This window comes from Lissotriton vulgaris, chromosome 10 (genome assembly GCF_964263255.1).
Source record: "Lissotriton vulgaris chromosome 10, aLisVul1.2, whole genome shotgun sequence".
Taxonomy (NCBI): Eukaryota; Metazoa; Chordata; class Amphibia; order Caudata; family Salamandridae; genus Lissotriton; species Lissotriton vulgaris.
In genome coordinates, this window is record NC_141698.1 from 4,664,027 (window position 1) to 4,687,606 (window position 23,580).

The following is a 23,580-nucleotide window of genomic DNA, read 5'->3' on the forward strand; positions in this document are numbered from 1 at the left end:
AATCCAACCAACCTGTGCCACCAAACCCGGACTACTCAGTGAGATACTACCAACCCCTATAACCAAACCTACACTACTCAGTACTATCCAACCAACCTGTTCTACCAAACCCCATTAACTAACTGAAACCCAAAAAAACTATACCACCAAACCCACACTACTTAGTAGGTTCCTACCAATCTGTACTACTAAATTAACACTACTCAGTAAGATGCAGCTAAACTGTACCCTTAAACCCACAGTACTGAGTGAGATCCAACCAACCTGTACCACCGAACCCACACTACTCAGGAAAATTCAACCAACGTGTACCACTAAACATGCACTTCTCAATGAGATCCGACCAAACCCTTACCTCCAAACCCACACTACTCAAAGTGAAATTTGTGCACCTCATGTCACCCAAACTTCACCATCAGACCCATATTATTAAAGTAAGTGAGATTCACCCACCCTGTACTGCTCAAAGTAAGTGTGATCCGTTCAGCTCTTACTGCCTTCCTATTACACCTGATCGCAACTTCTCAGAATGAGATCTTCCAGTTAACTGTATTTAAGGTGAGATCCCCTCGACTGTTGCCTTCCAACGAGTACCATGTACAGCGCTTCCTACCCATTGTAAAGTCCTGAAGTGCATTGGGTGATGAGTAGCATGCTTTTCCATGGGAGTACGATGGATGGAAGAGCGTGTGTCCGTCGTGTGGCCTATATAGGTAATGTTTATAAGTCATATGTAGGATCCAGAGTTGTGCTTGTGTCTGTTTGTAGCTGCACCTTAGCGTGAAGCTAAAAGTAGTGAGGGATATGATACTACAGCATTGAAGCTGGTGTAGGGACAATTACACCCGCGTGACCTCTAGGGAAGAGCTTCATGTCTTGTGTGTATGCTGAAGATTGCACAAACTATGTCACTGCAAGCCTGAGATTGCATAAATGCAATTGTTTAGGAAAATTGTGAAAATAGGCACACATAAGTGCTACGCAACGTACACAGGAGTAAGATCTCCCCAGTCATTACTATTCACATCAAGGAAGATCCACTTGGTAACCACAGACCCGCTGTCAGAAATGTCCATCATCTATCTAAACAAAGCAAGGGAGATCAGCTAAATTGGTAGTTATTCAAAGTGAGCTGAGATCTACTTAATGCGCACTGCTCACAAAATGTGTGGTGTGCCTGCCTGAAAATGGCTCACGGTAAGTAAGGTCTGCTCAGATAGTAATGCTTGTGTTAAGTGAGATCTGCACATCCACTTAAACTTGTAGTAAGTTGAATCTGTGCATCCAGTAATACTTGAAGTAGGTGAGATCTACCAACCAGGGATAGTCACAGTGAATGAACTCTGCCCTGCTAGAAACTACTCCTAGTAAGATGTTCTCAGTAATTCTCTACTCAAAGTCTTGGACCCCGGACAGTGATGGACTCTTAACCCTGGCTAGGGGTGTGTGCAGAGGTGGATACTTGGCCGAGTGGAGGTTTGTTCAGTTAGCAGTTTGATAGACGGACCTGAGCACTGGTATCTGGGTGCTGATGTAGGCAGGCAGCGCTAGATATTTGGCTATGAGTGTAGATGCCAGCAACGCAATGGGGTTAAAGGTCGACCCCGGCCTCCATGTAGCTGCTCTTGGTAGGAGTGGTAACTTCTCCATTGCTGGTGCTGAGAGCACGGATGTACACTTGAGCCTGCGCCTCGGTGATGTTGTGAGTAGGATCGATGCATTGACCTGACGGGTATGAGCGGGTGTGGGTACCTTTTGGTCATTACGTGGTGCTGTGGGCAGGTTGTGGGGTGGGCAGGTGAGGGAACTAACCCTGATGTAACGTGGTGGGCAGTGTTAGTCACTCACTCCTCCCTGTCCCTGAATGCCTTTTCTCTCTCCTAGAGGCCGTATTAAGCATCTGGATGTAGTGACCCTGCTGCGCCGAATCCAACCTCCACTGGGCTTCGGAAAGCTTTGCCCTCATAGGGTGGCTTGTAAGGTGAGTTGGAGTCCAGAGATCACTCTTCTGCCTTTGTTCACCTATACTTGCGTGTCAAGCAAATGTTTCTTGTTCCCTAAGTATTATGAGGGGTGGGCGAGCGCCTAGCTTCTCTTCCAGGGAATCCTCATCAATAGTCATAAGCACTGAATAGTCCCGCCCACACGCCCAGTGCTCCAAGGGACCTTGGAGCACTTAAAAAAATGTATATATGTATACATACAACTATCTAGAAAATGATTTACACTCACAACAATTGCAGCCTATAAACAGGCTAAGAAGTCCACATTTTGTTTTCATTTTAATAAAGAAGCATCTAGTTTCATAAGTCACCATGGAACGGAGGTGAATACAGAAAACCTTTCACAAGCTTTCTTTAAAAGGAAAATAAATGGAGGACAGAATTAGCCAATAGGCTGCAAGTAATACATTCAGCGAATAGGACACTTTCGCTGTATGTGCCATTACCCGGAGTATTTTACTCCACAAAAACTTTTACAACGCAGGCCTTTACAACGCATCCATTACAACGCATTGTAAATTGCAACGCAATTTACTATTCTAACTCCACTGGGGCGTTGTAATGGGAAATGCATTGTAATGGTTTGCGGTGTAAAGCCCTGCGTTGTAAAGCTTTTTGCGGGGTAAAAAATGTGGGGTAATGACATGTGCTGTAACGCATGCGGAGTAAAGGATATTTCCTGCATTCAGCTAATGCAACTGGCACTGTGCCTTTAAGAACCTCACTGTACCCTCAGTATCCCATCATGCCCTCCAGGTGACAGGTAAGTGAGTTCATTTTTCCAGCGCCAGGACACTGAATCCTGGGGAAGTGAGATCTGCCTTTTTTGGAAAATATCCAGAGATAAGATTTATGAAAACTTATTTTCAGGTTTTTACTCAGCGTCCTTTTAGGATTAGAGTAATTTAAAAAAAAATTCTGACCAAAAGAGCTGATTTTTTTGTCAAAGTTACCTTCACTTTTTGAGAAATGACCATCCTGAGGAAAGAAGATGCCTCAAATAGATCCACACAGAGTCTGTATCCACCGCCTTCCAGAAGATCACCCTCCTAATCCATGCAGACACTGTAAACACTCTCCAGAATAACAATGAGAGATACAAAAAACATCAAACTGCATGGACTACAGGAGAAACAGCAAGAAAAACAACAGAACAAGAAAAACAACAGGACAAGACTGCAGGCTCCTTAAGAAGGCATGGTGAAGGTCAGTCTGCAACTAGAGCCCTTTCCTCAGGCTCCAATGACGTCCCTAGAGGCAGATCAATGGAAAGAAGGCATCAAGGGAAGAGATATCGGTCCCATTCTATGTTGAGAAGTATGATGTCGAAGACCATGACATCAAGGACCTGCCGACCTGTCCGCTGTCGACAGGTAATCCATCAAAGTCAGCACTGTGGCTCCATTCGACATCACATAGTCCTCGACATCAAGGCACGAGTTAATGTCGAGAACCCCTCCATTGATGGCAAGACCACTGCCATCGACTTCAAGTCCCCCTCTGTTGACGAAATTACCAAGATCGAGGTTGAGGTGTCCACAGTCGACGTCAAAGACACCGCCATGAACCGCAATGCAACTCCCATTGACGACAGGACTTCCCCTGTCTAGGTCAAAGACACCTCCAAGGTCTACATTGAAGCAGCCACTGTCTACACCAAAGACACCGCCGCCTGCAGTAAAGCATTTTCCGTCTACATTGAGTCCTCTGTCGACGTCAAAAACTTCACTGTCGCCTCAGTCACCGTCAAAACACACATCTGTGATGTCAAGATCTAGCTTTCCGTCAATCCACTTCCCACCATGATGGTTGCAAAGCTTAAGTAAGAGAAGACGGGCACTCCTGGTCTGGATACTCTCGAACATATTCGATCTCAAGGAACGCGCCGGAGACACCCCTTTCTTTCTCGCTATTTCCTGGGCCAGTCTCATCTCCGAAACTCTTAGGAGAAGCTGTTTCCGCTCTGTCTCCAGTCAGACAGACATCCCCTCCAGGAGATAGAGGTCACTGAGTTGAAGGCACGGACCTCGCTCTAGATCTAGAACTAGATCTAAAAGACCATCTGCTTCAAGATCTGCCTCTTCTCAGTCAACGCGATCAGACAGAAGATAGGTACGGTCCCAAGCTCACTATAGGAGATATTTTCCTTCAACCACCTCACAATCTTCTAAACACTATTACGCTACAACCTTAACTAACGCTCCTCCTGCTAGAGTATCTCCAGTACACAATCTCTCCACCTTTAATGATGTATTAGTGGGAGGGGCTACAAAATTGAACTTCACGATGCCCACCACGACTACTTCAACGTAAGTCATCTTTGAGACTTTACACCAAAGAACCTCTTCTAGATCTCCACTGCCTTTTGTCCCAGGTCTTTTAGAGCCAGTAATGCAGTTATTCTTGACGCCTGCATCAATTAGATCTGAGCCTTCCAGACTCCTAAAGAAGTACTTTCCACCCAGACAAGACTCCCTTTTTAAGGCAAGGTTCTAGACCATATTCAGTGATTGTAGTTGTAGCTCGAAAATCACATACAATTGTTCCTACTTCTACCGCCCACCAGACGAAGAGAGCAAAAGGATGGACTCGTTGGGAAGGAAAATATGCGGAACATCTGAAACATTAATGAAGGCGTCAAATGCGACAGCACTTACAACCACACATTGCATTCTACCAACAAGATAAAGAAAAGACATTTCTGTTAAGATAAGAAATCAACAACAAAAAATCACACTTAGGACCAAAAATGAATCTCATGTTTTTTGGAACGAACATTGTCACGGATGGAGATCTGCCACACCCATCACAGGAAATAGAAGAGAAACTGATTCAGCAGTCTGTGTCTTTACAGACAAGATACACCCTCACTGTCAGAATGCTGGACGCGTTCTTGGGGACAAGGTCTTCTGATGCCTCATTGTCGATTGCGCATGAGGATTATTCAGGAGCAACTAAGTACACACTGGCAGCAAATATCAGAAGATTGGAATGGTCTTCTACGCGTGATCTCTCCTATGAAAAAGATGCTCACGTGGTGATCATAAATTGACATTTTCAAAGGCCAACCGTTGAACCCAAAGAAGCCCCAGCTGCTTTTAACGAGAGATGCATGCCTTATGGGATGAGGCGCTTGCCCTGGAGGATTGAAGGCGCATGGACCATGGCCAACGATTGCGTGTATCATGCATAGAAATGTTCTAGATCTAAGACTAATAAGACTGGCGTTGAAGGATTTCTTATTACTGGTACGCGATGCCCATGTCAGGATTCAAGCAGACAACGCCATGGATATGTTTCATATGCTGAAGCAGGAAGGAGCCACATCTCATATGCTTTCAGAGGAAGCCCAAAAATTGAGGGAATGGCCATTCACCTCAATGTAGACATCAGTGGAACGAGTTCCGGAAGTGCACAGTGCTACAGCGGATCGGTTGAGTCAGCAAATCTCAGATATTCATGAGTGGCAGCTAGACGACAACCAGCTGCTTCTCATATGTCACAAATGGAGAGCTCCGCATTGGGACATGTTTGCGACAGAGAAAAACTGCAAACGCAGAAGATTTGCCAGCATGTGGCTATGTCCAGGGTCAACTGGAAATGTATTTGCAATGGACTGCCCAGCCGGGCAGAGAAAGCCATATATGCCTTGCCCCCAATAACTCTGATTCCAAGAGCCATTCGCAAGTTGAAGATGGAATGACGCACAGCTCTATCGAAGGCTCTCGCTTGGCCCCACCGACGTTAGTATGTAGACCTGAGGAACATGTCAGCATAAACGGCGGTCCAGGTAATATCAGGCCATGTCTGCTGTCAAGAAATGCTGGTAAAATGATAAACCTCAATCGTTCACATTGACAGCATGGCCGATCAAGACATAGAATTTGGACTCCGTCCGACTCCAAAGGATTGTAGACTGTTTCTAGAACCTGCAAGAGCATCTTCTGCAGTCAACGCCTATAAATCCAAGAGGAAATGATCTGTCTTGTGGGCCAAGCGACAATCGTTCGACCCACTCACAATGTTGTGTTATGAATTCTCGATGTATCTTCGAAGCCTACTTCTATAAAGGTGCGTCCTGCTGTAATTTCCAGCTTTTTAAGGAAACCAAACAATTTGTACTTTTTTTCTGGTGAATACTGAAGGAGTTATGTTGGGACTTTTTAGGATCTTTCCTCCGTGCCGAGACTGGCACCAGAGTGACAATTGAAAACAGTTTTAAAGCCTTAATGCATCCACCCTTTGAATCCCCCCATAAAGCTAATATCCAGCATGTCTCCTGGCAAGCGCCCTTTCTGTCGGCCATCATTTCAGCCGAAGAGTGAGTGGGTCACAAGCACCTTCATGCAAGGAACCTTTCTTTGCATGACACACAGGAAACATTCATTCCGAAAGTACCTTCAACATTCGACTTTAGACACAAATAGAACTTTGTGCATTTTTTTCAGAGTCAAAAACTGCAGCTGAAAGATCTTTACATTCCTCAAATGCCATAGGATGCCTTAAGTTCAGTTTAGAGGTCACACACTTGTTCTGCCTATCAGGCAAACCTGTCTGTTGTCAGGGCTTTGAAAAGCTGTCAGTTGGGGTCTCAGGGGAGGGGTGTTGGTCATGCTCCCTCCTCTCCATCTCTAGCAGAGGACAGGTTGTTTGATGAGGTGGGTAGGTTGTTTGGGGTCTATGATGTTCAGTATTAATGAAGGCAGTAGAAAGACTGCTTTTCCACAGTAGAGTGCCAAGGGTTCCCAGCCCGATGACAGTAAAGTGTTGAGGCATGAACCTATGAAAGGTACTAACCTTGCAGCGTTCTAGTTACAGGTGATTTACTTATTTCTCGTCTTGAGGATGACTGAACCTATAACTTTTCCTGAGGGTGGGAAAGCGCCTAACCTATCCTAAGTTTGAGCAAGCTCTTCGTTTATCCAGAGGGTCTGTTGTCTCTGTCCAAGGCCGTGTTGTTCTCTTTCCTCTGCCCTGCAGCCTCTTCCCACTGCCCCTTGATGGTCCTTCCCTTGGCCTCTGTTGTGTGCCCTCCACCAAGGGGCATCGTCCACTTACCCTAAAGCAAAAGTCATAAACTGACCTCCCCTTCCAGCTGTGAGTGTTTCTGTCCTGGGCATGGGTGCCCTCTACCCTGGAGTGTATTCAGCCTCACGCTGCTGTTGTTGCCCTAAGATCAGAGGGTTTCCCAATGCGCTCCACTTGGTGCCCTCTGCCCTGGGGCATGGGATGCTTGCCTGTCTCTGTGCCACTTTCCTGTGGAATGGGGCACTTTCCCTGTCTGTGTATTTGAGGCTGCCTGTCCTGGGGTGTAATGTGCTCTCGTCTCTTCTCTTTAGCGCCTGGTGGCCATGAACATGCCCTTGAACTCGGACGGCACCGTCACCTACAATGCCACGCTGTTTGCGTTGGTGCGGACCTCACTCCGGATCAAGACTGACGGTAAGACATGGCCAGCCCCAGGAAGGGGGATAAAGGATTGGGGAACATGGAGAGCAAGGGGTGAGGTCTCTCTATCAACGGGAACCTTGGGGGGTGTCCCAATGACTTGGGGTACATCAGGGCGAGACGTTCTGTGCCCAACAGTCATCATCCAAGGGGGCTGGAACCTTGGAGCGGGACATGTCAGACCCCCCAGTAAACTGCAGGGACGGCTGAAGCACGGGCTGCATGTGTCCGTAGAAGCCGCTCTAAAATGGTGTACATTTCTGACATATCTGTAGTGGACAAACGTATATAAGCCTCCGGTGGGGGAATAGAGGGATACGCTTATTGGAAGAAGAGGGTCTTTGGCACCCTCTGAATATGTGCTCCTCCTCAGAAGGCCGTCAGTGACTTCAAAGATGCTGCAAGCGGATTCTAGAGGGAAAGACTTAATGTGCCAATTTATCACCCCTGAAATATGGATTTCTCTGCGGGACGTGACGGGCAGAGTGGACCATGTTCAGTTAGCTTTGAGCAGTGACCGGAAGGCTATGACGGTATCTGTCGGCAGGCTGTTGTGTGCCCATCGTTCCAAGGTGAAGATTGGCTTCATCCTCTGATTTTAGACACTGCAGGATTTTGCTTGCCCCAGTTGGGAAACTGGAGGACTCAGAGTGGTCCACTGTGCATCAGGTCCTGGATGTGTGCACCGTTAAATACCGCTGCGGTCCCTGAATACCGACGCAGGTGGTCAATGCGGAATTACCACCTACGACAGGGAACTGGGGGAAGCAGGGGAGTGTGAGAGAGAGTGATTTCACTCTTGGACTCGGGAATCATCTCAGTTAAGGCATGGCAGAACTCGACATCAATCCAACCCCCTTAGGGCCAGTAGGTTTTGTTTGTGAATCCTCAGCTCAACCCTGGGAAGCTGTGACTCTGAGCACCAAGGCTTACACAAAGGAACAAACGTAAAGCATTTAAACACCACCATAACAATCGAAGGAGAAATACACACGAGACTCAGGAAATCTGGCAACACTTCATAAAAATAGACCGCATTTTTATATAATTTTAGACACCAAAACAAAAAAGATCCACTGGAGCGTTCCGGAGATGCAGCATTTCCAAGGTGCAGTAAATATGCACGTGTCACTTAACCACAAACCAGCATTGGAATATTCAATGAATTTGACACTTAGACACTTTTTCAAGAACAACTTGGGTAAATATCGATGCAGTTACTTTGAGTGACCAACTCCAACAGGGAGACTGTCACGGAGACCAGCAAAGCCCTCACGGACAGTCACCTCCAGGAAACGCGCCGTCTTCAGTCAGTTCCAGCGCTGTATCCCCTTGCAATAGAGGTCTATGGAAGTGGTCCTGATGCAAGGGATGCAGGATGCTGAAGATGCTCAAGGACGCTGTGGACGCTGAGCTGGTGTCGGGGGGCATCATGGAAATGGTCCTGATACGAGGGATGCAGGATGCTGAAGATGCTCAAAGATGCTGAGCCAGTGTCGGGTGGGAATCATGGGAGTGGTCCTGATGCGAGGGATACAGGATGCTGAAGATTCTCAAGGATCCTGTGGATGCTGAGCTGGTGTCGGGGGGAATCATGGAAATGGTCCTGATGCCAGGGATGCAGGATGCTGAAGATGCTCAAAGATGCTGTGGATACTGAGCCGGTGTCGGGGGAATCATGGGAGTGGTCCTGATGCGAGGGATGAAGGATGCCGAAGATGCTCAAGGATGCTGTGGATACTGAGCCGGTGTCGGGGGAAATCATGGGAGTGGTCCTGATGCAAGGGATGCAGGATGCTGAAGATGCTCAAGGACGCTGTGGATGTTGAGCCGGTGTCGGGGGGGAATTATGGGAGTGGTCCTGATGCAAGGGATGCAGGAGGCTGAAGATGCTCAAGGGTGTTGTGGGTGGGATGCGGTTAGCAGGATTTTCCTGTAGCCACTCCTCTGGCTTCATGAGGCGGTCCTGGCCACAAGGATCGGTGTCCGTCGAGGGCCTCTGGAGCCTGGCAGATGCCCACTCGTCACTGATCTCCTGGTCACCCACTATTGAGTCACAGCGGAATCCTTCCTTGGGCTATAACTTGCCTTCTGGCCGACCACGCTGCACTCTGCCGACACCACTGGGTTCCGCGGACTGAGGGTCAACTTTGGTCTTCAGTTCTTGGTCCCTGGCGCTGCAAAGCCGTGAGGAGGTGCAAATAGAAGACCCTGGCCATCAACCAGCCCCAACTGGCTTCTTCAGCTGTTGTGACCCTTTGCTGCGGACAGCAGGTCGGCCAAAGGACCCTTGGAGTTGGTTGCTTGGGCTGGGCCCAGGAGTGGTCTTTTCCATGAGCAGGACACAGCGGCACAGACCCTTCTTTGCCAATCACCAGGTTCAGTAGGTGCAGTGTACGCCGGTCCAGCCTTTCTTCACCGGTCCCCCTGCAGCAGGCCAGTCCTTCTTCAGTCCTCTTCTCCAGTTCATCGAGTTTTGAGTTCTGGGTGCCAGGGGTGCCCTTTTTATACCCAGGAAATGCGCTCATGGTGGATGCAGCCAGTAATCAATCTGCTACCAGGTTCCCTCCCTCCTGATGACCACTTCCTGTGAAGTGCGGCATCTGGCTATTCTGGAATTCTCCACTCAGCCCACTCGCAAGATGGCAGACCCCCTCTCTTGTCGTGTAGAGTTCCTTAGCCCAAACCAGCGGTGTGGCCACCAAGGGGGCTACACGGCCCTAATAAACTGGTCTGACAACTGGTTTCTGCCTCTTCTTCCTTAGAGCCAGCCTGTCTGCCTCAGCAAAAGAGCATCCCATCTCCTAAGCGTTCACCATTTGCCCTTGAAAGGCGGCTTCCTCTTTGAAACTCGCCAGGGAGAAGCAACACTTCTCCCCCACATAGGCTTTTTTGGTGTCCTTTCCTGGGAGTCACTTGCACGTCTCCCCAGGAGGGCAGAAATCTGTCTGTCTCAGGGACAGACCCCATGTGCCAACATAGACGGGCACAGGTAACTTTGGACAACAACTTTGTAAAAGTTGCACACTGCAACAAGTTACAATAATTTTGATTTGGGTATGAATATGTGCTTAATTCTGCAAGTTGTTTGATACCTTATAGTAACAAATGTAGTAGTCGCAAGTCAGCACGGCTGCAGTGGTGGCCTGTAACAGTTCACTCGCCAATGGGGCTACCAGCCTTTTCCACAGTAAAAATGTCAGTCCAGGTTTTTACTGTTGGAACCTGTAAAACACATGTTCCACTTGTTAATTCACAGCATCCTGCCATTAGGGCTCGATAGGACTGCCTTAGGGGAGACACATATATTAAGAAGGGAAGAATTGGCTTTGCCGTTGCTTTAAATAACAAAGTCCAGTTAGCAGTTTAAAACGGCCCTTCTAGCCCGTAGTGGCGGAGTGGGAGCCATGTTTTACCTTTGTCTCACTCAAGGTGGCACAACAAGGGCTGCAGTCCCTGGGGTATGCTCTAACTTACAGGTCCTGGGTACTCTGGTACCATATACTAGGCTCTTACAAGTTAGTTAGCCTATGCCAATTGAGTACAAGCCAATCGAACCTTCATGGTTTAAGGACAGGGCACTTGCGGTGAAGTCTGGTTAGCCGGCCCCAGTGCACTCTCACAGTATAAAAACCGGCAGCCTGGTTACAAAACTGTCGGGTGACCACACAAAAGAGGCATTTCCTTACAGATGTTATGAGGGGTTAGGGTACCCTTAGCTGAGGGCATGTGTGTGTGTATGTATGTGTATGTCTTTCAAGCCGTGCTGCGAGTCTGGCCTGACTCACCAGAGCCTCCTTCAAGCCGTGCTGCGAGTCTGCCCCGACTCACCAGAGGCTCCTTCAAGCCGTGCTGCGAGTCTGCCCCGACTCACCAGAAGCTCCTTCAAGCCGTGCTGCGAGTCTGCCCCGACTCACCAGAGCCTCCTTCAAGCCGTGCTGCGAGTCTGCCCCGACTCACCAGAGGCTCCTTCAAGCCGTGCTGCGAGTCTGCCCCGACTCACCAGAGGCTCCTTCAAGCCGTGCTGCGAGTCTGCCCCGACTCACCAGAGGCTCCTTCAAGCCATGCTGCGAGTCTGCCCCGACTCACCAGAGGCTCCTTCAAGCTGTGCTGCGAGTCTGCCCCGACTCACCAGAGGCTCCTTCAAGCCGTGCTGCGAGTCTGCCCCGACTCACCACTAGCTCCTTCAAGCCGTGCTGCGAGTCTGGCCTGACTCACCAGAGCCTCCTTCAAGCCGTGCTGCGAGTCTGCCCCGACTCACCAGAGGCTCCTTCAAGCCGTGCTGCGAGTCTGCCCCGACTCACCAGAGGCTCCTTCAAGCCGTGCTGCGAGTCTGCCCCGACTCACCAGAAGCTCCTTCAAGCCGTGCTGCGAGTCTGGCCTAGCTCTCCAGAAGCACTGCACAGGCTCTTCTCCTTCAAGTCGTGCTGCGAGACCTCTAGCCGCTAACATGCGGGTATTCACTGTTCCAGCCTTCTGCATGGGCACTGAGGGCAGGCTCCAGTCGCCCACCAAGAGCAGGCTGCAGTTGGTGCATGAGGCCGTCTTCATAGGTGGAGTGCGGCACACCCTTAAACTATTGAATATGATCGTGATTATGGAATCCGCAGGCGACCGTAGAGCCTGGCAGGCTCCATTCTGCCAAGATGGCACAGGCTGCCCAGCCGTGTTTACAAATAACCACTGGGTCTTCTCCCAGTATCAGGACGGCAGCAGGTTCATGTAAAACACCTATAGCGGCCGATCCACAATCCAATGGCGGACTGGCTGGCTTTGTTTTGAATTCTCCCAGCACACGAGGGCATTGTTTGGTTCCTACCCGGTAGCACGGTGCTGGGGATGGCAGAATACAGGTGCCTTGGTGTCAGATGGGCCTTCCTTAGTATAGAGCTGTTTCAACTCCATGCCAACCGCGTCAAGGGGGTTCATCATTTTCGAGCATTGTGACATTTTTGACAGTTTCCTGGCAGCCTTCGTTCTGGCCCACCTAGTTGTCTCAGCTTAGGCCGGTAAATAAGGCCAGTGGTCACGTGATGCATCGCAGCGTGTGCCTGCACCATTGGTCCATCGATTGTGAGGTAAGGTAACGGAAACCCTGGTGTGAACAAGGCCTCTGTGACCCCGGTGTGACACAGACCGTGGAGACCCTGGGGTGACGAAGACTACTGTGACCCTGGTACGACGAAGACTGCTGAGGCCTCGAAACGATGAAGACAGCTGAAACCCTGGTGCAAAGGAGACTGCGGAGACCTCTGTGTGATGATCATCCTTGAGACCCCTGTGTGATGAAGACTGTTGAGACCCCAGTGTGGTGAAATCCTCTGAGACCCTGGTGTGACCAAGACCTCTGTGACCCCGGTATGATGAAGCCGCTGAGAACCCGGCGCAACAAAGACCGCCGAGTCCTCAGTGCGACGGAGACTTTTGAGACCCCTGTGTGACAATGACTTCTGAGACCACTGTGTGGCGAAGTCCGCTGAAACCCTGTTGTAATGAAGACCACTAAGAACCTGGTGTGACGAAGACTCCTGAGATCCTGGTGTGACGAGGACCAGTGAGATCTCCTCATACTCCTCTCCCGCCTGGATTTCTCGAACTCTATCTACCACGGTCTGCCTAAGACCTTTCTCTTCAGATTACAGATCGTCCAGAACCAAGCGGCGAGACTGGCCTTCGGGATCCCGAAATGGCAATCCGCTAAACCTCTTCTTACCAAATTGCATTGGCTTCCTGTCATTTCGAGGGTAGCCTTCAAGATCGGCTGCCTCACCTTCAAATCTTTAACCGGTCCCTGCCCTGCCTTCCTGAAATCCCTTATCAGTCCCTACTGCCCTTCACGTAACCTCAGATCTTCTCACCTCCACCTCCTGGTTGTCCCCTCTATCAAACTCTGCAGATCCGGAGGCCGGAGATTCGCACATTTGGCCCCTAAATTCTGGAACTCTCTCCCTCCCCTGCTTAAATCCTCCAATTCACTCATTCAATTTGGCAAATCTTTAAAAACATGGCTCTTCCCACAATCTAGCTAATCTCCCTTGCCCCCCTCAGCACCAGATCAGCGCCAGGAAACCCACTGTGACAGAGCGCTTTATAAGCTCACCTTAACATAACATAACATAACATAACATAACATACTTCCTGTGCCCAGATGCTGTTGTTGCTACGGTGCCCTAAGGAGGCCTCTGATCCCTTTGTTCTGGGTGTTGTTCATTATTTTTCCTGTCCTACATTTCCTAAGTTTTCATAAATCCCATTTTATTTTAAAAGGCAAAGCTGCGACTGCTTGAGATGCAGTGGTCGATTGGTGGGAGGGGTGGCCCCGGCGGAGCCAAGCCCGGCCGGGAGACAGGCGGAGCAAGGCCCGGCCCTTAGCTGTTGGTGCTGCGGCGGAGCTGAGCCCGGCCGCGTGAATGCAGGTAGCGTTTGTGTCGATTGGTGTGGGTCCAGAGCACGGCTGGTGACAGCTGGAGTGCATTGGAAGGGCTGTGTAGTGCCGCTGCCATACAATAGCACTAGGCGCTGAGTACCAGGTCTGGAGTATCATGGCACAGGTACAGCAATATAGGGCTAACTTCTGAAATAGCAGCGACTGCAGCATGTTACTGTCTGGTTCTTGGAATTGACTCTTCGAGGGCCCTGGTGCGGCTTCAAACATGGGAGCACCTCTGTCAGGAGGGCTGTTCGCTTCCTTACTGATGTCCCTTCTCTGGCCCAACAGGAAACCTGGAGGCTGCAAATGAGGAACTACGAGCCGTGATCAAGAAGATCTGGAAGCGAACCAAGCAAAAGATCTTGGATGAGGTGATCCCCCCGCCCGAAGGTATGTCCCTGAAACTATGCCCCCTATATCTTTGAGGTGATCCCCCCCCTGAAGGTATGTCCCTGAAACTATGCCCCCTATATATTGGATGAGGTGATCCCCCACTGTAGAGAAGTACAACAATTATTTTATTGATAATCATTTGACAAAAATAAAAAGAAACAGCTCAATCATACTAATCCATTCATGTCTACATTCATACAATGTCATGCAACCTAAGCTCTATTGAATACATGTGCCATGGGGTTTCCTGGGCTGTGTTACTCCACCCCATGGGATTTGCATGCATTGTTTAGCTTTGTTTTTCTGCTGCATCCACTGGGGTTATCCTTTGTTGTTTTGCTGGTTCCTGGGGTTTCCCTCGGCCGCGTTCCTTCTTCCCTCTGTATCTCCCCAGGTTCTGTTGCTCTACCCGCTGCCAGGTGATGCCCCTATGTGTGCTGTGATGATTCAGAGTCTGCACTGCTCACACTTCTCTCCCCATCGTATCATTTATGCCCACAGAAGAGGAGGTGACTGTAGGGAAGTTCTATGCCACTTTCCTGATCCAGGATTACTTCCGGAAGTTCCGTCGGCGGAAGGAGAAGGGGCTTCTGGGATCAGAAATGCTACCAAGCAACTCCACCACTCTGCAGGTGAGAAGCGTACGCAGACACCTGTGGCCATCTCATTCCTTCTTGTTATTTCTCTTCTTCTCTGGTTCGTAGCAATCTCTCTCTTTGACCTCCTCTTTCGTTGGCCTCCTCTCTCTCGTTGGCTTCCTCTTTCTCTCATTGACCTCCTCTTTCGTTGGCCTCCTCTCTCTCTTTGGCCTTCTCTCTCTCTCTCATTGGCCTCCTCTCTCTCATTAGCCTCCTCTGTCGTTGGCCTCCTCTTTCGTTGGCCTCCTCTCTCTCGTTGGCCTTCTCTCTCTCTTGTTGGTCTTCTCTCTCTCTCGTTGGCCTTCTCTCTCTCTCGTTGGCCTCCTCTCGCTCTCTCATTGGCCTCCTCTCTCTCATTAGCCTCCTCTGTCGTTGGCCTCCTCTTTCGTTGGCCTCCTCTCTCTCGTTGGCCTTCTCTCTCTCTTGTTGGTCTTCTCTCTCTCTCGTTGGCCTCCTCTTTCTCTCGTTGGTCTTCTCTCTCTCTCATTGGCCTTCTCTCTCTCTCGTTGGCCTCCTCTCGCTCTCTCATTGGCCTCCTCTCTTTCGTTGGCCTTCTCTTTCTCTCGTTGGCTTTTTCGCTCTCTCTAGTTGGCCTCCTATTTCTCTTGTTGGCTCCTCTCTCTCTCTATGGCCTTCTCTCTCTCTCGTTAGCCTCCTCTCTCTCTCGTTGGCCTCCTCTCTCTCTCTCGTTGGCCTCCTCTCTCACTCGTTGGCCTCCTCTCTCTCTCTGGTTGACCTCCTCTCTCTGGTTGGCCTCCTCTCTCTCTTGTTGGCATCCTCTCTCTCTCGTTGGCCTCTGCTCTCACTCGTTGACCTCCTCTCTCTCTCGTTGGCCTCCTCTCTCTCTCGTTGGCCTCTGCTCTCACTCGTTGACCTCCTCTCTCTCTCGTTGGCCTCCTCTCTCTCTCGTTGGCCTCCACTCTCACTCGTTGGCCTCCTCTCTCTCTCGTTGGCCTCCTCTCTCTCTCGTTGGCCTCCTCTCTCTCTGGTTGGCCTCCTCTCTCTGGTTGGCCTCCTCTCTCTCTCGTTGGTTTTCTCGCTCTCTCTAGTTGGCCTCCTATTTCTCTCGTTGGCCTCCTCTCTCTCTCATTGACCTCCTCTTTCGTTGGCCTCCTCTCTCTCGTTGGCCTTCTCTCTCTCTCTCATTAGCCTCCGCTGTCGTTGGCCTCCTCTCTCTCGTTGGCCTTCTCTCTCTCTTGTTGGTCATCTCTCTCTCTCGTTGGCCTCCTCTTTCTCTCGTTGGTCTCCTCTCTCTCGTTGGCCTTCTCTCTCTCTCTCATTAGCCTCCTCTGTCGTTGGTCTCCTCTCTCTCATTGGCCTTCTCTCTCTCTCGTTGGCCTCCTCTCGCTCTCTCGTTGGCCTCCTCTCTTTTGTTGGCCTTCTCTCTCTCTTGTTGGCTTTTTCGCTCTCTCTAGTTGGCCTCCTATTTCTCTTGTTGGCTCCTCTCTCTCTTGATGGCCTTCTCTCTCTCTCGTTGGCCTCCTCTCTCTCTCTCGTTGGCCTCCTCTCTCTCTCTCGTTGGCCTCCTCTCTCACTCGTTGGCCTCCTCTCTCTCTCTGGTTGACCTCCTCTCTCTGGATGGCCTCCTCTCTCTCTTGTTAGCCTCCTCTCTCTCTTGTTGGCCTCCTCTCTCTCTCGTTGGCCTCTGCTCTCACTCGTTGGCCTCCTCTCTCTCTCGTTGGCCTCCTCTCTCTCTCGTTGGCCTCCTCTCTCTCTCATTGGCCTCCTCTCTCTCTGGTTGGCCTCCTCTCTCTGGTTGGCCTCCTCTCTCTGGTTGGCCTCCTCTCTCTCTCGTTGGCCTCCTCTCTCTCTCTCTCGTTGGCCTCTGCTCTCACTCGTTGGCCTCCTCTCTTTCTTGTTGGCCTCCTCTCTCTCATTGGCCTCCTGTCTCTCTCGTTGGCCTCCTCTCTCTCTGGTTGGCCTCCTCTCTCTCGTTGGCCTCCTGTCTCTCTCGTTGGCCTCCTCTCTCTCGTTGGCCTCCTCTCTCTCTCGTTGGCCTCCTCTCTCTCTCTCTCGTTGGCCTCCTCTCTCACTCGTTGGCCTCCTCTCTCTCTCGTTGGCCTCCTCTCTCTCTCTGGTTGGCCTCCTCTCTCTGGTTGGCCTCCTCTCTCTCTCGTTGACCTCCTCTCTCTCTCGTTGGCCTCCTCTCTCTCTCGTAGGCCTCCTCTCTCTCTCGTTGGCCTCTTCTCTCTCTCTCTCTCGTTGGCCTCCTCTCTCTCTCGTTGGCCTCCTCTCTCTCTCGTTGGCCTCATCTCTCTCTTGTTGGCCTCCTCTCTCTCTCTGGTTGGCCTCCTCTCTCTTGTTGGCCTCCTCTCTCTCTCTGGTTGGCCTCCTCTCTCTTGTTGGCCTCCTCTCTCTCTCGTTGGCCTCTGCTCTCACTCCTTGGCCTCCTCTCTCTCTCGTTGGCCTCCTCTCTCTCTCGTTGGCCTCCTCTCTCTCTCTCATTGGCCTCCTCTCTCTCTCGTTGGCCTCCTCTCTCTCTCGTTGGCCTCCTCTCTCTGGTTGGCCTCCTATCTCTCTTGTTAGCCTCCTCTCTCACTCGTTGGCCTCCTCTCTCTCTCATTGGCCTCCTCTCTCTCTCTCGTTGGCCTCCTCTCTCTCTCATTGGCCTCCTCTCTCTCTTGTTGGCCTCTGCTCTCACTCGTTGGCCTCCTCTCTCACTCGTTTGCCTCCTCTCTCTCTCGTTGGCCTCCTCTCTCTCTCGTTGGCCTCCTCTCTCTCTCGTTGGCCTCCTCTCTCTCTCTCTCGTTTGCCTCCTCTCTCTCTTGTTGGCCTCTGCTCTCACTCGTTGGCCTCCTCTCTCTCTCGTTGGCCTCCTCTCTCTCGTTGGCCTCCTCTGCTCTCTCTCTGGTTGGCCTCCTCTCTCTCGTTGGCCTCCTCTCGCTCTCGTTGGTCTCCTCTCTCTGGTTGGCCTCCTCTTTCTCTCGTTTGCCTCCTCTCCCGCGTTGGTCTCCTCTCTCTTTGGTTGGCCTCCTCTCACTCTCGTTGGCCTCCTCTCTCTCTCTGGTTGGCCTCCTCTCTCTTGTTGGCCTCCTTCTCACTAGCCGGGCCTTTCTGTGTTTCTTCTCCCTTCCTTCTGTGCTGCAGGCCGGTTTGAAGACCCTACAGGACCTGGGTCCTGAGATCCGCCGGGCCTTGTCCTGTGACATGGAGGACGATCTCATTGGACAAGTTCTGGAGCGACGCGCCTCATGCAAGGTTGGAGATATGGTCCAGGGAGCCCCTCCCTTCTGTGCTGTGTCCCTGTCAGTGTGCCCCACAGGTCCCGTCTGTGAGACTCATGGTCTGTGTGCACTATTGCTTCTGGGGCTGTTGTACTCACAGGTGTGTGTGTGCGGAGGGGGGTCATAGTGCCCATGTGGTGGCTCCAATGTGAAGAGAGCTCTGAGGCACGTCTTGAAGTATGAAAAAATGAGGTATGCGGTGCACACCTTTGTGAATCTGTTTAAACTCCGCTTAGAAAATGTTTGAACAAATGGTGGATTTATGAATGTTTTCTTTGTGCTACACAGTGTCTGTGGGCCGCCTATCCCACTCCTGTATCAGTCATTAAAAGTCAAGCGAACTCTCCCTTAAGGGACTGTGTGCACGACCATATACAGTTTTCGTGAAGATCAACAACCTATACTCGCTGCTATTGAAATTATTCCTGTTCAACCTAGTCAGACAATAACAATTTTCAACACCGATTGATGTTAAGTCAATATTGCTTGTTATTACACAATTTGCATGTGAAGAACCTCTATGTACATCACAAAAGTATAAGTGCATCATGAGATTATAAGACAAGCATTTTTTTCATGTATCCAAAAACTGAAATTACAGTTTGACATCCGTACAAAACTACGAAGCATTCCATTCCAGGGTGGCCCGATGCACTTCGGGACACCACGTCCCTTCTTCAGGGGCCACCACGCTGAATGACAAAGCAACAGGTAGATGTGAACTTAAATGCGCAGGTACACAACGCTGCTGAATATCAGAGAGGGAGGTATCTGCTGGGACTAGAGAGGTAACATGAGGCGATCGTGGCGAATCGTGCACTGCAATACGCGGAGCGGAGTCCGAAGTTCAAGCTTGAAGCACATAGACGTTCTTCACATGCAAATTGTGTAATAACAAGAAATATTGACTTAACATCAATCGTGTGTTGAAAATTGTTATTGTCCAACTAGGTTGAACAGGAATAATTTCAATAGCAGCGAGTATAGTTGTTGATCTTCTCGAAGACTGTATATGGTCGTGCACACAGCCACTCAAGTGGGAGTTCGCTTGACTTTTAATGACTTCTTGCAGTATGACTGGTCTGTGGCTGTTTGAGCAGCCGTGTCCTCTGCACAACGGGTGATGTTCCTTAGGCAGGTCAGTTGTGGGGAGAGCTGTGAGAGCTTCCTCCTTGGTGGATAGTATTTCTCCTGGGTGTATCTTTACTGTGATAGGTACTCTGTACAAGGGGCCTTGAGTCTGTCTACGCTGGCCTGGCACACGTTTCCACAGAACCACTGTGCCAGCATGCTGTGTGCCTCTTTAAAGGTGTAGCAATGCTTGATGGTTTTAAACAAGACACACCTGTCTAGGTGTTGTGTGTGGCAAGGTCGGCTGGACTCTATTCCAGCCTTTCCCTGGCTTCAAGCGCTCATGAACAACCAAGCAGAGCCCCACTGTGCTGGAAGTGGCTATCCTTCCATTATTCTTTATAGTTCAGGAAAACAGATCGTTTCCTTATAAAAAAACCTCGCCCAGCAAGATATCCCTTGGTGTCGTGCTTCATCATCGGATTCTTCCCGCCCACTGCTGGTGGGGCGTTCTCCGACCGACGAAGACGGGGAGCACTTTGTGAGATGGGCACTATAAAGCAAATGATGTAACCAGAGTGGGAGGGTCTGCTCTACCTTTAAAAAATACCAGGCTAAGGAGGAACTAAATATTTACTCACTCCTCCTGCTGGTGTTGTTAAAAAAGGGGAAAGGAGAGGCAGACGTCTATGTGTGTGTATCTCACGGTCGACATGTTTCAACCTTTACCCCAAGGCTTTTCTTCAAGACCACAACAATGATCCCCAGTACCCCTCCTGTTAGCGACACCACATAGGTCTTCCTAATGAATATTAAGGGAAACATACATATAATACGATACCCTATCGGTGTTTGTTCTTTTTAGATCTTGAAAGATAGGACATAAAAGTTATGATATTCATTTCAATGAAGGGAAATAGAGGCAACTAAAAAACACATCACCACATGTGGAAAAACGCGTGATTAATTTGTCATTTTTCGCTATTGTGCTCGGTCAATCCTAGTTTATCGCTGACTGTGTCCGCCTGCCCTTTAGAAGGTTTACAACACAAACAAGACAATACAAAACACGTAACATAAATTACACACTCTGTCGCTTCATGTGTCCTCCACGGTGGGTAACGGGCCTCAGGCTGTGGCGCCGATTCACCAAAAGTGTCGTCCTGTATCCATTGCCGTAGATCTGAACATTATCGCGATGTTAGGTCCTTGTGCTAAAAGTAACATCGTTCTATGTCGTAGTCGAATGTGCGCGACAAGGGAGCAGCTTTGAAGATGTGAGTGCGGCACAGCCTGACAACCAGCACGTTTCCTCACTTACCCATACCTTGGTTGGCTCTTTTTACGAGTCTTGCCTTTCTGTTTTCAGTGTGTGACTACAAGCATCCCTTCCCTCGTTGAGCTCATGGGGACAGATTTTGGCTAAAAAAGATGTATGTTTTAGACTTCTTCGACAAGTTTCCTGAGAATCGATCGCATACTCCTTCTAACCCCTTCCATGCTGGGCCGTTTCCGCCGCTGTGCGGTAAACAAAAGAACAGCGCGGGGCCGTGACGAACCCCAGCCGTCATCAGCACACGAGCGCCGCAGAGCGTGACGGCTGGGGTTCGTCACCAGCATGGAAGGGGTTAATATGACATAGAATGACATATGAATCGCTGCCCCTGAACACATTCCAATTCCCAGATAGGGGGGAGGCCCAGACGAGTGGGTCTGGTGGCCCTCCAGCAGCTGGCCTTCTGCAAGGAGTGTCTTATGTCGTATAATAGAGCCAACGGAGGTTCTTCTGTCTGAACGTTAGCTGCCCCCACCTCCACTCCAAATGAGCTCAGAGACCCACAAGAGCAGAAGGGACACCCACTCTGTCATGGTGAATGTCCCAGGACCTCCCTCTCCAAAGGAGGCCTGTAGAGCCCCCCTCCCTCTGTGGTGTGAGTGTTTTGGGGCAGAGCCCCCTCCCTCTGTGGTGTGAGTGTTTTGGGGCAGAGCCCCCTCCTCCCTCTGTGGTGTGAGTGTTTTGGGGCAGAGCCCCCTCCTCCCTCTGTGGTGTGAGTGTTTTGGGGCAGAGCCCCCTCCCTCTGTGGTGTGAGTGTTTTGGGGCAGAGCCCCCCTCCCTCTGTGGTGTGAGTGATTTGGGGCAGAGCCCTGTCCCTCTGTGGTGTCAGTGTTTTGGGGCAGAGCCCCCTCCTCCCTCTGGGGTGTCAGTGTTTTGGGGTAGAGCCCCCTCCTCCCTCTGTGGTGTCAGTGTTTGGGGCAGAGCCCCCTCCCTCTGTGGTGTGAGTGTTTTGGGGTAGAGCCCTCCTCCCTCTGTGGTGTGAGTGTTTTGGGGCAGAGCCCCCTCCTCCCTCTGGGGTGTCAGTGTTTTGGGGTAGAGCCCCCTCCTCCCTCTGTGGTGTCAGTGTTTTGGGGCAGAGCCCCCTCCCTCTGTGGTGTGAGTGTTTTGGGGTAGAGCCCCCCTCCCTCTGTGGTGTGGGTGTTTTGGGTCAGATCAATCAATCAATCAATCATCGAATTTATATAGCGCACTACTTACCCAGAGGGTCTCAAGGCGCTGGGGGGGGGGGGGGGGGGTCTGTTACTGCTTGAACAGACAGGTCTTGAGTTGTTTCCTAAAGGCGAGGTGGTCCTGGGTCAGGCGAAGGTGGGTGGGGAGGGAGTTTCAAGTCTTGGCGGCGAGGTAGGAGAAGGACCGTCCCCCTGTGGTGGTTCTACGGATGCGGGGGACGGCGGCGAGGGCGTGGCTGGTCGAGCGAAGCTGGCGTTTGGGAGCGTAGAAGTTGAGGCGGCTGTTGAGGTATCCTGGGCCTTGGTTGTGTAGGGCTTTGTGTGCGTGGGTGAGGAGACGGAAGGTGATTCTCTTGGTGACGGGGAGCCAGTGCAGGTCCCTCAGGTGTCCGGAGATGTGGCTGCGGCGGGGGATGTCCAGGATGAGTCGTGCTGAGGCGTTCTGGATCCGCTGGAGTCTCTTCTGGAGTTTGGCGGTGGTTCCGGCGCAGAGGGTGTTGCCGTAGTCTTGACGGCTAGTGACGAGGGCCTGGGTGACCGTCTTCCTGGTCTCCTCCCTCTGTGGTGTGAGTGTTTTGGGGCAGAGCCCCCCTCCCTCTGTGGTGTGAGTGTTTTGGGGCAGAGCCCCCCACTCCCTCTGAGGTGTGAGTGTTTTGGGGCAGAGCCCCTCCCTCTGTGGTGTGGGTGTTTGGGGGCAGGGGTGCTCTGTGCATTGATGTCCTGAGTAACCCTATTTTGAATTCTTTTCTCCCAGAACACCGATAGCCTCTTTGCCCCAAGCGTCGCCCTCCTGGACCGGCGTGGCTCCAGGGCCTCCATGGTAGCGCAGTCCATCCTGGCCATGGGGGGCGTGGGAAGCATCACCCCTGAGGTGAAGTTGCCCCCACCTCCGCGACGCTCCTCCTTGGTGACTTCCTCCCGCCTGGCCAATGGCGCTGCTCCCTGCCAGGACACCGAAGCGGCTGCGCAGGAAGCTGGGGCCTCTGGCACCCATGGGAGCGAGAAGAAGGGCCACAGCCTGCACAGGTGGGTGCTGGCGGTGACAGGTGTGGGTGGGTACTGAGGGTGACAGGTGTGGGTGGGTGCTGAGGGTGACAGGTGTGGGTGGGTGGATGCTGAGGGTGACCGGTGTGAGTGGGTGCTGGCCGCTGATAGGTGTGGGTGGGTGGGTGCTGGCCGCTGACAGGTGTGGGTGGGTGGGTGCTGGCGGTGACAGGTGTGGGTGGGTGCTGGTGGTGACAGGTGTGGGTGGGTGCTGAGGGTGACAGGTGTGCGTGGGTGGGTGCTGGCGGTGACCGGTGTGGGTGGGTGCTGAGGGTGACAGGTGTGGGTGGGTGGGTGCTGGTGGTGACAGGTGTGGGTGGGTACTGAGGGTGACAGGTGTGGGTGGGTGGATGCTGAGGGTGCAAGGTGTGGGTAGGTGCTGGCGGTGACAGGTGTGGGTGGGTGCTGAGGGTGACAGGTGTGGGTGGGTGGGTGCTGGTGGTGACAGGTGTGGGTGGGTGCTGAGGGTGACAGGTGTGCGTGGGTGGGTGCTGGCGGTGACCGGTGTGGGTGGTGCTGAGGGTGACAGGTGTGGGTGGGTGGGTGCTGGTGGTGACAGGTGTGGGTGGGTACTGAGGGTGACAGGTGTGGGTGGGTGGATGCTGAGGGTGCAAGGTGTGGGTAGGTGCTGGCGGTGACAGGTGTGGGTGGGTGGGTGCTGGCGGTGACAGGTGTGGGTGGGTGCTAAGGGTGACAGGTGTGGGTGGGTGCTGAGGGTGACAGGTGTGGGTGGGTGGGTGCTGGCGGTGACAGGTGTGGGTAGGTGGGAGCTGAGGGTGACAGGTGTGGGTGGGTGCTGGCCGCTGACAGGTGTGGGTGGGTGG

General features: G+C 51.5%; 1 protein-coding gene across 1 annotated transcript in view; it reads left to right on the forward strand.

The window, feature by feature from the left end:
- The window catches only part of CACNA1F (calcium voltage-gated channel subunit alpha1 F), a 291,317-nt gene that overhangs the window by 241,161 nt on the left and 26,576 nt on the right, over positions 1 to 23,580 (forward strand). Inside the window, exons 38-43 of the mRNA XM_086940156.1 lie at positions 1,885 to 1,981; positions 7,343 to 7,445; positions 14,170 to 14,271; positions 14,776 to 14,906; positions 18,000 to 18,110; positions 22,467 to 22,738. Of these exons, the coding sequence (XP_086796282.1) occupies positions 1,885 to 1,981; positions 7,343 to 7,445; positions 14,170 to 14,271; positions 14,776 to 14,906; positions 18,000 to 18,110; positions 22,467 to 22,738 (816 nt within the window). The remainder of the gene's footprint in view (positions 1 to 1,884; positions 1,982 to 7,342; positions 7,446 to 14,169; positions 14,272 to 14,775; positions 14,907 to 17,999; positions 18,111 to 22,466; positions 22,739 to 23,580) is intronic.